The sequence below is a fragment of the Canis lupus genome, chromosome 6 (assembly GCF_003254725.2).
Source record: "Canis lupus dingo isolate Sandy chromosome 6, ASM325472v2, whole genome shotgun sequence".
Classification (NCBI taxonomy): Eukaryota; Metazoa; Chordata; class Mammalia; order Carnivora; family Canidae; genus Canis; species Canis lupus.
The window spans coordinates 67,990,240-68,007,624 of record NC_064248.1 but is presented as its reverse complement, the minus strand read 5'-3'; the positions used below and the strand labels follow the sequence as shown (position 1 = coordinate 68,007,624).

Sequence of the window (17,385 nt, the reverse complement as noted above, 5' to 3'; positions counted from 1 at the left end):
TTGCAGCTTCTAGAAGCTGCCGCCATTCCTTGGCTTGTGGACTGCTTCTGTCTTCAAAGCCAGCAATGGCTGGTCAAGACGTCTCAGACTGTATCGCTCTACCATGTTCCCTTTTCTCCCTCCCTCTCTCCCTCCTTCATTGATAAGGACCCTTGTGATGACATTGAGCCTGCCCAGATAATCCAGGATACTCTCCCCGTGGCAAGGTCAGCTGATTAGCAATCCTCTTCTCCATGTGCCCTAATGGTAGTATTTACAGATTCTGAAGATTATGGCATGCAAGTGTTGGGAGAGCCATTACTCTGCCTACCATACATCATTTGTATATGTCGATTGAACAGATTGGTTTTTCAATATCACATTTTTATAACACTGTTCTATAATGACATTTCTAATAACGGGTCACAGGCTTAGCATATAAGAGATCAGAAGATATAATGAAAATGTATCATGGATTCTCTAAAAATGTAGAAGACATATCGGCGAGTAGCTCATCTTTCTTGAGCAAACGACTCAGCAAAGCAGTAGCTGTATTCATTTAGATAACATTTTATTTGTTAAAGTAAGTTTTGACAGACTTCATTTTAACAGCTGGAGAAATTAATTTAAAATCACAACATTTAGTGTACTGGCATACTTCTACAGGTAGGTGCAATTACATGTTTTTTGAAATAAAATCACTGCTTCTACATTTTAATGAGAAGATTTGAGGATAGATAGAAGCCATACATTGAAGCAGATATGCTTTAATAGATAGTAGGAAACTGTCAGAAAATAGATCCACTGTGAACATTTCTACAGTTCTCAGGGATTTCTTTGTTATAAATAACATTTTTTAAATGTGTACTTTTCTGAACAGAAAAAAATAGCAATTCACTTTCTGAATAACTTTCATATTTACAATGCCCTTTTAAGAATAGTAAGTTAAAAGGGAAAATTGTGATGTGAACTAGAACATCTCTAAAATTAAAAGAAATAAAGAACTCACACAGACTAGCCTAATGAGATATAATATTTTTCACTAACTGAAAAGGTTATAGAATAGAATACTTCAGCTTTATATACACTATTTTTACATTTACAGCCTTGAACAATATTATAGTTTGACACATTTATGTATTACTGATTAAGCATATGAAGTTGTGATCAATGAAAGGAGTACAGAAACCGTATATACCCCACTATGGCATCACCTAAAAAAAAACAAACAGGACATAACTGTTTGTCATTTCCATCTGTAAGTTTTGTGTCTTTTTTAGAACATTAGGAAGGAAGATGGATATAACAAATATAAATCTAAGTTGTCTTAGTAGAAACTTAAGTTCAGAGCAATCCACGCAATGGCAAGATGTGTTTGTTCAATTATTTTATCTATAATTTCTCATTTGGTTTGCAAAAAAACGAGTTTACTCAAAATACATCTCATTGTTATAATAACCATTTCCTTTTTCCTGCTTTTCATTCTGCCCTTTCATCCTCTCATATTCCACTTTCTGTAACAGAGCTCATTACCAAGGTGATAGGGGACTAGTTTCAAAGGCAACATGAGTCACAAAAATATCAATCCAGTGGTTCCCTTCAGGACATTCATATATTTCTTGTGTTAAAAAGAAAACCTTTCCTTGGGCGCAGTGATATCACTCCTGAGAAACCAATTACTTTTCACATATCTGCAATACTGTTTTGACATAACTAACCATGTCGCATAGGAAAGCAAACTATAGCTCTCTGGTACACAATTAAGATATCTTACCTACAGTTCCTACACTGGAAACAGAAAAACTGATTTAAAAGACTAGCTAGTAATTAATAATTGGGTAATTGGCTCAAGTCATTTATACACATTGGTCATCCACAGCTTGGCTTTTTTATGTGTAGTAACAATTATCCATAGTTCTCTATTTTTTATCTTAAACACCCAAAACAACAAGGGACATTTTTGAACAATCTATAATATTCTTCTTGGATCTAAAAAAAAAAAAAGAAAAAAAGAAAAAAAGAAAAAAAAGGAAATGTTAAACATAATTGCAAATCACATTAAGTTATTTTCAAATCACATTAAATTGTTATATTTGGTTTTCAGAAGTATTGTTTTCTCATTGCCTATCAGAATATGCTCAAATGAATACAAGCTATGTTTACATTCCTAAGAGCAAGTTTTTTTTTTGAAGGTCTATTTCCATATGAACAGCTAGGTGTTCTGATTTTGCTCTGAAAATGTCCTGTATTTAGGCTATAAAGGCTCAACATGAATCCATGAGAATAAGAATTTTGATCAATTTGGTAACTGATACTACATGAATAGGGTATAGGGTTCACCAAAATTAAAAAAGCAAATAAACAAAAATAAAACAAAATTGCTTACTTTTCTAGACAGGATGCACAGGAATAAGAAAATGAACATCCCCTGGAAGGCATTGCTGACCGTGAAGAGGTAAGCCGTTACCACTGATGCGTGCACAACATGGAGAACCCCAAAGATCCAGGTGGTGCCAAGAAGGAAGAGGAGAGCAAGGGCTCCTCTGGCACAAGACCTATAACATGTTAGAAATGTTTCAGTTAAGAAAACTACATATAAAGCCCCCACACCCCTAAACCCCTCAAATTATGTGGGCAATGAGTGTTTGGTGCAATTAAGAAATCTGCAGAGACCAAAAGATTATTTTGAAACTGATGAATTATTAATTCTAGCTTCACGGGACAGCCTTTAGGGTGTGTTACTGCCCCGCGGCAGGGCTGTGCTTCCAAAAAGATTAAAAGAGTATTTTTCAAGGAATTTCCTTAATCTTAAAATATTTTTATCTGGTGTACTGCAGTGTGTGTGCTTTGATTTCAAATCAAATGTTGCAATCATTCCTGAAGGTAAGACATATATCTGTTAGGAAGTATTTTCCCTTAGAAGCCTTGTAGACTGCGTAGATTTGGGTCAGTACCTGCGCGTGACGTCAAAGGAAGTTTCTGCTTTTCTCTCAGGTTTAGTAAAGAAAGTATAGGAATAGATTTAGATTTTTTTTTTCTTCACTGCTGCAATATAGTTATCTCAAAATAAATTCAGGTCAGAATACTGATTTCTTAAAAATTAGATGAAACACTCTTACATATTTTCAGTCTATTGCCTAGGACTTTGGGAAAGCAATATTCAATCCTGCTCACTGAGGACACTGCTTTGAAAATGAGGCAACTAATGATTATTTTCTTATTCATTCTTTGTCCAATCATTCCGTACCGCAGAAGATGTTTTAGTGGTATACCCTCAGAAAATGAGTCATTTTCAACTTTATTAAAACCAGCACACTACATGAAGCTATGAATGGTGAGGAGTAAAAGAAAGTAATCGATCAAACGTTTGCTAAATCCGAACTATAAATCTTGTGCGAGGTATTGAAACTCCAGGAGTGTTTCCAAGCAACACAAACGTTAGTTGTTTCTAACATTCCCTATAGTACACTTCAGTTTTTCCTGAACAAACCATTTTCAAGGTCTCAATAAATCAGTTTTAAAGAGAGGGTTGAAGGGAAAATCATGGCAGCATGCAAACTAGGAATCACAAGAAAGAAACACAGTTACTAAGCTCCGAGGAATGTTTTCCAAAGAAAATCACGAAGGTCTCTTTTGGCCTTAAAACACAGCCAGCATCTTTTCTTTCAATGGGTATGTTGGAAAAGAATGCTTCACTTACCACTTACCATCTCATCTGTCGAGACTACAGTCTTTTTAGACATATTAATTGCTATTTAACAATAAGTATTCTGGATACGGCAGAAAAAAAGTATAAATAATGCTTTAAAAAATAGTCCTTCCAAGAATTATTTGTGCCTCAAGTCACTAAAGCTTTTCGCTACTAAAGAAATAGAGTTTGAGAGACATTTACCTTATGTTCTCATAGCAACTAACTTCTGGTTTCAACCCCGCAGTGTGACGGAAAACTTTGTATATGATAAATCCAAACGCCAAGAGATTAACCTGAGAAAATAAGTGAATTCCAAAAAGAGATGATTTTCACAGTCAATTAGATACATACGAAGGAAGTAGATAAAAGATTTCAAATAAGATAGAAACTAGAAAATTGTGGCATTTTTATGTATATTGCAAAGTACAAACCCTCTGGTAGATTTAAGGAAGCAAATCTGTGGCTGATCTTTATGGTATCACTGAAAATTGTTAGTACAAATGGTGGTACAATGTGGCAGGTTGTATTAAACACCCTGTTCAAGGAACTTCTTCAGATGTAAGATCACATCTACAGATTGATGAGGATCATCTGCTGCCAATAATAGGATTCATCTACATATTAAATTGCATTTTAGTTTGAAAAACTTTGTGAATATTTGAGAAATCAAATTTTTGTTCATTAAATGATATGCTGCTTCAAGGAGAAGTGTTAGTGATAATTCCGTCAACCTTTAAAAAACTAAACTGGAAAAAAGATATTCAGAGGAATTAGAAAACCCAACAAAACACCTTCAATTTCTCTTTTGCTAGAAAATGCTTGGGTGTACTCTTTTGTATGGTTCATCTAGCTATGTCTCCTAAAGTTTGTGTTCAGATATCCTTTCCCTAAATTTAACTTCAGAAACTTTCAAAATATTAATCAATGAAATGAATGTTTATCCGAAGGTATATACTTTTTACTAATATTTATCATTCTGTTATTTATATTTCCTATTATGGGCTAAGTAGAGTACATATAATTTTTACTCCTTTTAAACTGAGCATTACGAGAAATTTCCTCTTTTCCTATCATTTTGGAAAACTTAAAGTCCTATTTCTGATGCCAGATGACTAAATCAAGGGTGTATTTTAAATGTGTATCTACTTTAATATGAAAATACTAACAATTAGAAATATTAGATTATAAAAATAATTTGTATATTGATCCTTTATTGAATATATTTTATTAATCCAAACAGATTTTTTCAAAAGCCATTTTGTAATAATAGCAAAGTGCAATAATATATATTATTGTATATATAGTATATTATTGTATATTATTACCTAATCCTTACAGAAGTATTTCAAAAGCTTAGAATTATGAAAACAAATTTTTCTTCTATATTCTAAGAAGTTTTACATAGCTTCTCAAAGTTTACTAATTACTATTATATAAAGCAGTATGGAAGAATGGGTCAGATAATTTCATGTTGTCACTTCTCCATGGAGAGGCCCTTGAGAGAAAATCTTAAAGGAATAAGAGTCTATTCCTTTCCTTCTGCTTCCAAATGTCCATCACTTCTAATTATATGATTAATTAATTCTAATTACAGTAATTCTTCCATACAAAGAAAAGACTTCAGCAATTGTAGAGGAGAGACAAAGCATATTAAAAGTGATTGGATGGATAGTTTCACCCTGTCTTAGGCTCAAATAACTAACTGAAATGATAATTTAATAATATTTAATTTTGTGGGGAGTCTTTACTTGCAAAAGAAGGATACATAGAATTTTCTAGGTTTTTATAGCTATAGCTTCTTTAAATAAATTTGGAAACAATAATTGTATTTAATTTTGTGAATATGGGTATATATTTTTAAAATAATACAAAGTATTAAAATTTGGTTAGTATAAATGATATATTTCAAACCATGATTGGTTAGAATAGTATTGGTTTGAATTTTTATGGAATGTTCAATCTGTTATCTCAACAAAGAGTTATGAGGTAAGTTTAACAAAAGAATTGTTTTCTAGATGCATAATCTTTCCATGTGACTGATTGTTATATTGAGCAAAGTTTCTTAAACTCTTTTCAATAAAAAAGGTTTGAAAATAGTTGCTCATACTGCTGTGTCTTCTCAGAAGGCCATATACATTTGAAATGCTGTTCCACATCATAAGCCAAAATAGCGAAGGGCATAACATTCCCTACGGGTGATACAGTTCTGGAAAGTACATTTTTCTGTACAATAGGGAGAATGTTTACGTACATAATAAAAACCAGGTGCTTCTGGACAAGTAGGAGACTAATTCTTACTCCATGATCTCATGCTTTCCCAATTATAAGAGAAACAGATTAATATATTTTTATCAAAAGATGTTACTATTTTATGTAATAAAAAAAAGTCACAAACACATTGATTTTATTATCCATATTCATTGGTACTAATACAAATATAGGAAGCTTTTTATATGTATTCTAAATATTTTATAGAAGGCCCAAGCCTCCGGCATAGCGGTTAGGAGTGGGTACATATTAATGAACACAATAGGCATCGTCTTTTGTTCTCATAAACGTGTTAAGAAGATACATAGTAAGTAATGACATAAATACTTGTAAACCTACAAACAGTGATAAATGCTATCAAGTCACAAATTTGGATTACTAGGAGAGACAAAATGAGGGTGGATTAGGATAAAGGTTCGGGAGGTACTTCTCTTAGGACTTAGTATTTAAACCAAGACCTACTAAATTATGATACATTAACAGATCAAAGAATCCATGAAGCTTGAGAAAGTTGAGGGTATGGCAAGTCTTGAAGGAATTAGCAAAGGCAGCTGGGGTGAAGTCAACAAAGGGAAGGGTAATATGAGAAGAGGTGAGTGAAGTACACAGGGATGAATATTACTTAGATTTTACCTTAAATGCAAAGAGTTTTAGTTTATTCTTTCACTCAAGAACACTTACATATTTAAGCCTTTTCCTTAAGGAACTTAGAGTATAATGGAAGAGATAACCAGTCAACAGGCAAGTAAAACACTATTCAGTAAGTGCCCGGTGTTTGTTTGCAAAGAAGAGCAAAAGAACACAGGTAGTGACACCCTAACATCCTAACACTTTAGGATTTCTAAGCCAGTCTTGAATGACCAGTAAAGCCAAAGGAGAGAAACCCGGAGAAAGTGATTGCTCAGTATAGCAGTTCATTGGACCAATCTCTGCACATTCACTCATTTTTTAGGTGATCGGATCTTATGGCTCAAAATGTTACCCTTACATCCTATCTGATTGCTTCACTATGTCTAATAGGCATCAGGAGTTGAAAATGTCAAAAACCAAGCTGCTGTTCTTCCCCTCAAAGAACCTATTTTTGCTTCAATCTTCCTTACCTAAAAAAAAAAAAAAAAAAAAAAAAAAAAAAAAAAAAAACTAATCTCATCCTTCAAGCAGGTCAGCTTTATTCATCAGCAAACCCTTCACCTCTACATTTAAAACATACTCCGAATGTGACTACCATTTACTGTCTGCACAGCGCCTATCCTGGGAGAGGCCACATTGTGCCTCACCTGGGCTATTGCAAAAGCCCCTAATTGGTCTCTCTGCTTCCATCCTTGCCCTCCTACAATCTGTTCTCTTTACAGCAGGCAGATTGATCCCCTTAAAATGTAAGTCAGACCAAGTCTCTCTTCAGAACCCTCCGATGGCTTCCCTTCGCACTCAGAGTTAAACCTAAAGACCTCACAATGGGCTGTAGATTTGAAATGATTTGGTTCTCACTATCCCTCTTCTCTCAAGCCCTACTTCTCTCTCCTTTGATCACTTCACTAATTCACATTGGATTCCCTATCCTTCCTCCAGCATACCAGCAGGCCTTAGGGTGCTTGTACTTACTGGGCTCTCTGGTATTCCCGAGGCAAATTCCCTCACCAGCTCTGTTTAAATGCCGCCTTATCCATACACCGCCTCCCAATGTATGCTTATTAAAAAACTGAAACCCAAATGATTAAATCAGACCTGGAGCTCAATTCCATGGACCTACAGATGATGATGGTGTCCTTCACTGCTTTGGACAGTGTAAGTTCTGCATGCAAACATGTTCTTCCCTTGCCCTGGTCAATAGGACACTGAAAAAAAAAATTCTCCTTGGCCACACTTTAGTCAGCCTCAGCCATGCGCCTCGGTGTCCATCTCTGCAGAATTCAGTTTTAGCAGGAATCCTGCTAAATCAGCTTAGAGAGAATCCTACTACCACCCTTGGTATCTGGTCATTCTCAATATCTAATTAAATTCCTCATCTCCCACCCTTGATGTTTGATCACACTGGCCCACCTTCCAGCAAGAGTCCTGTTAAATTAAATTTAGCAAGAATTCTCCCGACCCCAGCCATCCACTCTTAGCAATTTTGCACGCACTCCCCTCTCCCCACCACACCACCTGATCCTGTAAATCCCAGCTGGCTTCATTGTATTCAGAGTTGAGCTGAATCTCTCTCCCCATCGCAATAGTGTTGACACCTATCACAGTAGTCCTGGAAAAAGTCTTCCTTACCATTTTAACAAGTGTCAGAGTAGGTTTTTTTTTTCTTTAACGAAACTCGCAGAGACAAATGCAACATCATATTATAATATTGAGCAAATTTGGGGTAACCGGAAAAATTTGTTTTTGCGGCTTTTACACTGCCTGTGTTCCCTCTTTATCTGTAAATATATAAGCTACTTTAAACCCTTTTTAAAATAGACTGAAAAACCATAAATAATCAGCATCACCCAAAGGCACAAGACTTGATTCACTTAGAGGTGGAGATTAAGTTGAAACACCACATTTTATATGGTATGGAAAAGTATTTTCTCGAGGGGATGTTTTATGAAGTAAGTACGAAGAGTGTGAGATAAAAACAAAAGCCCCAAACAAGATTATATAGAATTAAAAAGTATTTCTGATAGTAAATGGTTTGCAGTTATTCCAGAAGTAATGACTTTGAGGCTAAATAAATATGGGCATTTTAGGCTAAATAACTGGAAAGATACTATTAGCATTGTGTTCACAGGGAAGGCTACCTCGATAACTGACTTGAATACTTGCGCGATTCTTTCAAACACAAGAAAAATTGTTAATATGAACCATAATTAAGGGAATGGTGCTTTTAAGATGATTCACACTTTTGCTCATTAATATTTACCTATGTGTGCTGATTTTATCAGCTGTGGTTCCCTCATTATTTATCTCTAAATATTAGTGCCACAAAAGCCACAGAGGCTAATGAATGACTTGCAAATGAACAAGGTCGTTTGTTGTCATTTTTGTTTCAATTGAAAAAAAACAAAACAAAACAGTTTTAGCTTGTCAACTACAAGTCCTTAATACTTGGCGAGGAATAAGCAAGACAAGACCGTTAGGTGGCAAACGTAAGAACTCTGAAATTCACTGTTGCATTTGAGAATACAGCTGTGAAGAAAAAATAAATCATTCAAGTTGTGAAAACTTAACCCTTGAGAGACACTGGTATTTTAAATTTAAAATCATTCTCCTGGCTTCATCTTAAGGAATATTTATCTACACGGAGATCTGTTTCTTCCCTTCATTGATATATGCAGTTGCTTCAAAGTCTGGCACACATGTTCTGATGTTTGACAGAGTGCATTAAAAATTTTTAAGTGCCTTATTTTTTTTAAACAAGAAACTTAAACAGATAAGCTGGAGAGAGAGCAGGAGCTAATTCTGAAAGATTTAGACCTACAGGTACATTCGACCCAAGGGCTTCAAATTCAGACTTCAAAATGAAGCATCCCAATCAGTCATTTTTCTTTTCTTAGTCTTTTTCTCAATAATTGATGAAGCCATCTATATGCTGATGTCAGATCTTACCAAAAGAATGAGAAAATGTCTCTTACAGCACTCTTAGACCTATGCTTTAATTTTTCACATACATCAAATAGAGTCTGGTTCATTTAAGAATGTGTCATGATCACAACTACTGTGTCCTTTCAAATAGTTTTATTACCTTTAGACGAACTGGCCTAGTTAATGTGCTTCTGCCATGGACAGAGGGTAGATTTCTACTAACCTACGGAGAGGGCATTAAAAACAAAAACAAAACCCACCCACCTACCCACACAACCCCCCTCCCCCAAACAGTGACCCATTCTGCATCCCTAGAGCACCGCATAGATGGTTCAATAGTTTTCAATGGAAGCTTTTCAAATCAAAGGATATCCTCTCTTAATTAAAGAAAAATATCTACTAGCAACATTGGAATCAAGGAGAGTTTTGCCTTCATCCTGATTTTATTTCTCCACTGGAATCACACCCTTACATGCCTTAGAATGCTAAACGCAGAGAGTATCAGAAAAAGTGGGGTATGTGGTGAGCAAAAAAAAAAAAAAAAAGTCCCCTCTTCCAAGAAAACAGGCACAACTAATGTCTGCAGTTTGTGAGTACAGCAAAAAGGATGGTGCCGCTGGAATACGGTTATGGACTTTAAGATAAAGATGTTATTCTGGATTATCCTGTTAGGCCCAATGTGAGCATGTGAGCCTTTAGAAACGAAAGAAGACAGAAGAGATTCAGCAGCCAGGAGCTACAGAAGAGGGGCAGAAATGGAGGTCAGAGAGAACTGAAGACAAGGGGGGTCCTCAGGTCAGGCAGGAAACGTGGGAGGCCCCTACAAATGGAGGATGACCCCTGTTCCACAGCCAGCAAGGAAATCAATCGCATGAAACTGAATTTGGCCAACAACCTAACTAGGAGTGGAAACAAATTCTCCCCCAGAGCCTCCAGAATGGCTGATGCCTTAGTTTTAGCCTAGTGAGGCTCTAAGCAGAAGAAACAGCTGAGCCACACTGTACCCAGACTTCTGACCTCCAGAACTGTGAAATAATAGATTTGTTGTTTGAAGCCGCTAAATTTGCAGTAATTTGCTGTGACAACAACAGAAAACTAATGCAAAGTAAAAGACTTATAAATATAAAATAAAAGTTACATATATATATATATATATATATATATATATATATATATATGAAATGCCCTATAGTGTTTCCTATATTTTAAATAAGAACTTAAAAAATCCAGTTTACAATAAATACTCATTTACCAATAACTCATTTATTATAGATGTTCCGGGTATTTGGTGAGTAATTAATTATGTCAAAACTTACTTGTGGGTTCTGTATCTGTGTTTCTTAAAACAAAAAGATCAACAAATTATAATTTACTTAAACTTACTGAAAACTTCCTTTTCAGTAACTCATAAATACAGTTCGTACTTTCAAGTACCTGTCACATTTTCTTCTGTATAATGCACACATTAATAGGCCCTTGTCATAAGGTTGCTTCATTAGTAAATAAAAATACAAAATGCCAGTTAAATTTGAATTTCAGATATACAACAAATAATTTTTTAGTATAAGTATCTCCCATACAATATTTGGGGCATACTTAAAGACTAATTTGTTGTTTAGCTGAAATTCAAATTAATTGGGCATCCTATGTTTTGTCTGGCAGCCATAACTTCATAGCTTCAAAATTATTTTCACATTTGATCCTTTTTGTAATCTGAAGACACTGGCTTCATTGTAGAAAACCCTAAGGACATTACCCTCTTCACATACAACAGTTTGAAAAGAGATCTCAAAGGAAGAAGGGGAAAATTTTCAGATGCTGCAATTGTTGTGTAACCTGAACATGTGTGTATGTGCAGAGCCTGATAACATTTTCTTAATGTAAGTAGAGGATGAAAGCACATATAAAAGGTTTGAGCCTAGTAAAGAATACACCCAGGCCAGGTAGGACTCCCTCCCCTCTGAAACCCCTCAGTGTGCATCATGAAGCTGTGCTGGGAAGCAATGGATTAGGCCAGTACCTGTTAAAAAAAACAAACAAACAAAAAAAAAAACAAACAAACAAACAAAAAAAAACTTTTGTTAATAAACTAATGGCTAGAAATAAAATTTCCGAAGCTTAGATTTTAAATTACATTAGTATAAATTTAGTGAAAACTCACAGAAATTATGGTGCCACAGTATTTGTTGACTTGTTGTCAGAATCATGGAATGGAGTGACTTTTCCCCCTACGTATACCTACATGATGCTGCTAGGAAGCATCTCTCTCCAACATCATGAGCCCTATCTTATATCACATTCCCGAGGCTCAGGATTGAGCAGCCTTGGGAATATCTACAGACTTAAAAGGTACTCCTTGGCTCAGGTTATTCACACTTGGCTCAGGAGAGAGGAGTCCAGAGAGACATAGGAGTGCAGTCTATAATTCTATGAAAACTATATTAAGAATAATGTGAAACATACTGAAACAATCTGAAACTATAATAGATATATCTAAATAGTTCTAAATATTATCTGAGGAGAGTATCCTTCATTGAGTATCTGAGCTATTAACAGCATTCATGATATTAATACCTTGAGGTTTATACTTTAGAAGATAGCAGTGCTCTCCCACCAAGTATTGACTGCTGGGGTGTACAACTAGATGGACCGCTGTTCTGGCATAAACTAGCATTTGCAGGTAGTTACAAACTACAGTAACATTGAGATGTTGAGTCGGTAACAAAAACATAATATTTATTGAGCGTTTTCTGTGTTTTAGACATTATTCTAAGTGTTCTTTATTTTTAACTCATTTCATCCTTACACCAACTTCATGGAGTAATTCTTCTTATTATCATTATTTCACGTATATGGCAACAGAGGCATAGAGAGGTTAAATAATGTGCCCAAGGTGACACAGTTGGGAAGTTATCAGAGCAAAGATTCATACCTAGTAGACAGGTTCTAGAGGATATGCCCTTAAGTACATTACAAAACTACTAGACTACAGAGGAAGGGCCAGGGAGAAAAGTTAAATTGACATCTAAAATTTCACAAACTTAACTGCTTAGGCATTTATTATGTTAACTGGTAACAGTTATGTCGTTTTAGAAATGGTTAAAAGTATGAGTAAAACATTAATGAGTAGTGATATAGTTAGCTGTTTGGCCTTAATGTGCTCATTGAACTTAGTCAAGACACCAGCGGTGAAGGCCTCGTAAACATGAGTTATGCCAGTGACCCCCCCAGTGGAGGTTAACTGTCTTCACTGTTCCCTGCCGTCAAAGGATCTAAGAACGCCATAGTCTTTCTGTGCTGGTGAACAACAGAGCTTTCTATCCTGTAGAGTTCAAATATGGTCACTGAGTTCATGTTAGTGGTCAAGTAGAATGTCTTAAAATAGTCTTCTGGGGTACAGGAGGAACACATTAGAATTCCCATTGATATGTTTCCAAGGAAAAATTAAGGTTTACTCTTTAAAATGCATATGATACTGGTGCTGTCACTTTTTCAATGTCATATGGAGCCACATGTCAGATAGAAGCCATTCGATGGAATTAGTATTTATTCCTAAAGGGAGAAAGGTTCACCCCTTTTGGGATCTTATGGCCTACTGCAACATATTGTATGTATGCCTGTTAAGTGGATTTTCAGATCACATTATGTAGTTTTAATAAAGTAACACTAACTAAGTAAAGAATTAAGACCCAAATGTTTCCAAGTACACTGTGGGTTAAAAGTCATCCTGATAAAAAATATATCAAGTGAGACAATGACAGAACTGATATTTTCCCTACTCTGAGAGTAAGTTATTTGCTAGCTAAATTGTAAGTCCATGTAAGTGAACCAAGTTAGAAGATCTAATCTAATTTGATAAAATATTATTTAAAAATTCAAATTATTAAGAGGACTAGTTGCAGTATGCATTCAGATCCACAGTTTTCATTCATAGTTAAAGTCATTCATAATCAATTCAACATATCATTTCTCTAAAGTCAGTAATACGGGTTTAGCAGTCTCTTTTAAAGTTTTCTACTGAGAGTTTTAAAAAGTAATGTACCACTGGAAAACAGACGCTGCCGAAGGCAGATGCTTAACTGCTCAGCCACCCAGGCGTCCCATGACTGGTCAGTTTTATTTAACTCTTTGTATTTTGCTTTCCTTCTATGTAAAATACGAATGAAATGATAACATTTAACATATAAGGATGTATGTATTAAATAATTCACATAAAGTACTAATAGTGCTCAATATGTAAGTTCTCAACAAACATCAATTATTACCACTAATGGCTATTATGCTTATATGAAAATGTGTTCTTCCGAATTGTCTCAGTATTTGACATGCCCAATGGTAAATATAATATTCACTCCACAGTTGGATAAGATTTTGTGATGTAATCTCATTGGACCTATAAATAGCACCTTATATCAGAACTTAGATCTTTCAGTCTTTATTTTGGACAATATGATTTCAATAGAAAACAGATGGATCTTCTCCTACTTTCAGGACTTTCCTTTAAAATAATGTCAGCAAAATAAACACTTCAACAATAAGTCAATAATGTAATATCATTCAACAATAAGGCAAACATTTATTGCTCATACAGTTTCTCATTTTTTTGTTGAAACTCCTCTAGGGTCGAACTGAAATTTCCAGGTCAAAATCTGGATATCTTTAAGAAGTTTATAGAAAAGGTAGGAGTATTCCGAAGGGCAATCCAGATACCTTAAATATAAGAAACATAATCTTCATGAATCCAATATGATATTCTGGGATATTTTATGGGAGAGGATAGTTATCTTAAATCACTCTCGTGTAGAACAGAGGTCAGGAAATTTTTTTCTGTAAAGGGACAGATTGTAAATAGCTTAGGTTTTGAGGGCCATATCCATATGGTCTCTATTTTCAACCACTGAACTTTGCCATACCATTAAAGAAACCATAGACAATACACAAACAAGTGAATGTGACTGTTTCCCTGTAAAAAATTATCTATAAAAACAGACTGTGTCCATTGCCGACTCTTGGTCTAGAGTTTAAGATACATAAGAGTTAGGACTTTTTTTTTCTATTTTATTCATTGACATATTCTCAAGGCCTCGAACACTGGTGTATGGAAGATGCTGAATAAACATTGGTTGAATGAATAAAAGGATGAAGGATGGTATACCTAAATCCCCGGTATCCTTTATGACCTATGTAAAAGAGCATTCAACCATTAATTTGATTAAACAGTAAAATAATTATTTTTAATTTTTTCATATCTTGTAGATTTTGACAAAATGATATCTTATTAGGAATCTACTATCCAGGGATCCCTGGGTGGCGCAGCGGTTTGGCGCCTGCCTTTGGCCCAGGGCGCGATCCTGGAGACCCGGGATCGAATCCCACGTCGGGCTCCCGGTGCATGGAGCCTGCTTCTCCCTCTGCCTGTGTCTCTGCCTCTCTCTCTCTGTGTGACTATCATGAATAAATAAATAAAATCTTTAAAAAAAAAAAAGGAATCTACTATCCATAGATACAGCAATAATAACTGAGGGATATTTATACATTATTAAAATGTATTGACCCTCTAGGAACAATTTTGCATAAGGGGAAAGGATGAAGGTATACCTCCTTTATTTTATAGGTGGATACCTCGGGTATACACAATATTTTGCATCTAACAGAAACTGTAGACGCATGGATTTTATGATATGTATTTCTTAAATACAATCTTTAGCACACAGGTAGGTCACAACAAATGTCTTAATCACAAGTAGACAGACTACTGCCTCATTAGGAGGTGATTAAATCTCCTTTGTTAAGATATAAGCAAGGAAATATGTTCCTTGTGTATACTTACTATAGAAAGAGAGGACAGAGGTGTATAAATACTTACATATATATGTACACATACATATAGGTCATTTGAGTGTTACTTCACATTTAAAATAGAGCTTGCACAATTAAATGCAAAGAGGTATTTAAAGTTTTAAAGGTAATTTTAAAGGTAAAAATAGAAGGGACGTAAGATTGCCCCCAAATTTTCCTTTTTGAACTTTTGAAAGATGCTTTTATTCTTTTAATTTCATTTTTAATAGCACTGTCTACAGGGTTGGCATTATTACCCTTGTGCATATGTTAGAAATCCAGGGCACAGAAAGAACTCATTGTGTATACTTTTTTTTACCAGTTGGATTGCTTTTGAAAACTTTTCACATTATTTGGCCAGGTCCTCATTTTATTCAGTTAAATGTAAAATGCCAATCTTACAATTCTGAGTGAAAGAGTTCCATAAATAGATAGATTGATGTAGATAGATACATACAGCAGTTGTTTTTAAGGAGAAAAGAAATGAAGGAAAAGTGATGTGCTATAATGCGAGCTTCATGTATTTTCTCTTCTGAGAAGACTTTTCAAAATAATTCCATTTCCATGATCGTGATGATTTCTCTAAAGTTCTTTGGGGGAAAGGTGTGAACATTTTTGACTAAATACTGTGTTTGGTACATCATTTATTTATTTACCCAGCAGTATTACCTGAGTAATTACTACCTGATAAACCTCAAGGATAATATAGTGAGAGAAAATCCATAAAGCTTTACTCTCAAAGAACTTATAGTCTCCTGGAGGAGACAGATATGAATCAGTTCCTAATCCATTATTCACACCAATACCTGTATAATTATAAATTGAGGGAAGTTTTTTTTTTTTTTTTTTTTTTTTTTTTTTTTTTTTTTTTTTTTTTTTTTTTATGAAGGCATCTCACAACAACAACAAAATACATTATAGATCAGTGAGTCGGGGAGGACTTGCCTCAGAAAATGTTGCTTGAATAGATCTGAAAGACAAACAGGAATTACCTAGACAAAGGGATAGCTGGAGGGAAGTGACAGGGAATGTTTTAGTGCCAAGGTGCTGAGATGGGAAGGTACATAGAACCTCCTAGAAACTGTAAAGCCATGTGATTAAAACACAGAGGCCCACGGAAGGGTCATGTGAGACGAGGCTGCTCAGCACACAGGTGCCAGAACATGCAGTGCCTCCTAAGTAAGCATCCACTTGATGCCTGTTTGCTGGTCACAGTCTTTTTAAGGTTGGTTGCCCAGTGTTCTGTTCAGTTTGGCATTTGAGGTTTTTTTTTGCTGACACCTTATTAAAATAAGCCAGGGGAAATTTGGTAAGCTCCACTTCCACCCTGTCATGTCTCTTAGGACACTGTGTGAGAGTCACCTGCGTAGTGACCATGCTGACTTTGACATGTGCTCAAATATGTATGACAGCCAGCAATATCCCACCTCTCTTTCCAGACCCTACCCAGATATGGTGTAAGCACCACCTTCCGCTCACGCTCCGGCATGAGTGCTTAGGGACAGCTACCTTCTTCATGATCCACGGTAGTGGGAGAAAGATTCAAAATGGCCATATTGTCCAGCACACGGTGCTCTGACATTTTTTAATTCAAAGAAATTGCTTTTGAAGACAGATTTTTTTGAATAGAGCTGTTTTATAGGTCCATCAATAAAATGAAACCAATTTGAATGTTTTTTATTACCTACTTTCATTCCTAAAAAGGTCCAGATTTTGGTGACTGATAAATGAATATGGTCACCCCTATTGTATGTAGGCTTTGTTAAAAAGTTTAGATTTGGCCCCAAGAGCAACGAAGCCAAGACAGATGTAAATAACGGTAAAGAAATGTTCAGATTTGTTTTTCCAAAATATTACCTCAAGCATACTAATGTGTTGTCTTATGGTTGTTTGTTTACATATGTCTCCCTGATAATACTTTTTGCCAGCAAAGTCTCTCCCCTTAGTTTCTAGCACATCCTTATTTGGGTCTTTTTTTGGGTGGGGGTGTCTTTAATACTTGATAAAGTTTTGGCCTATTCTGAAATATTCAAAGCATTGTACCTTTTTTCCTAGGT

The 17,385-nt window shown here is 35.2% G+C and overlaps 1 protein-coding gene across 1 annotated transcript in view; it reads right to left on the bottom strand.

Moving 5' to 3' along the window:
• Nucleotides 1–533: 533 nt before the first annotated feature.
• ADGRL4 (adhesion G protein-coupled receptor L4) overlaps nucleotides 534–17,385 on the bottom strand; it is a 112,909-nt gene continuing 96,057 nt past the window's right edge. Inside the window, exons 14-16 of the mRNA XM_025417884.3 lie at nucleotides 3,872–3,963; nucleotides 2,366–2,534; nucleotides 534–1,968 (exon numbers count right to left, since the gene is read on the bottom strand). Coding sequence (XP_025273669.1) covers nucleotides 1,906–1,968; nucleotides 2,366–2,534; nucleotides 3,872–3,963 — 324 coding nt within the window. The 3' untranslated portion in view covers nucleotides 534–1,905. The remainder of the gene's footprint in view (nucleotides 1,969–2,365; nucleotides 2,535–3,871; nucleotides 3,964–17,385) is intronic.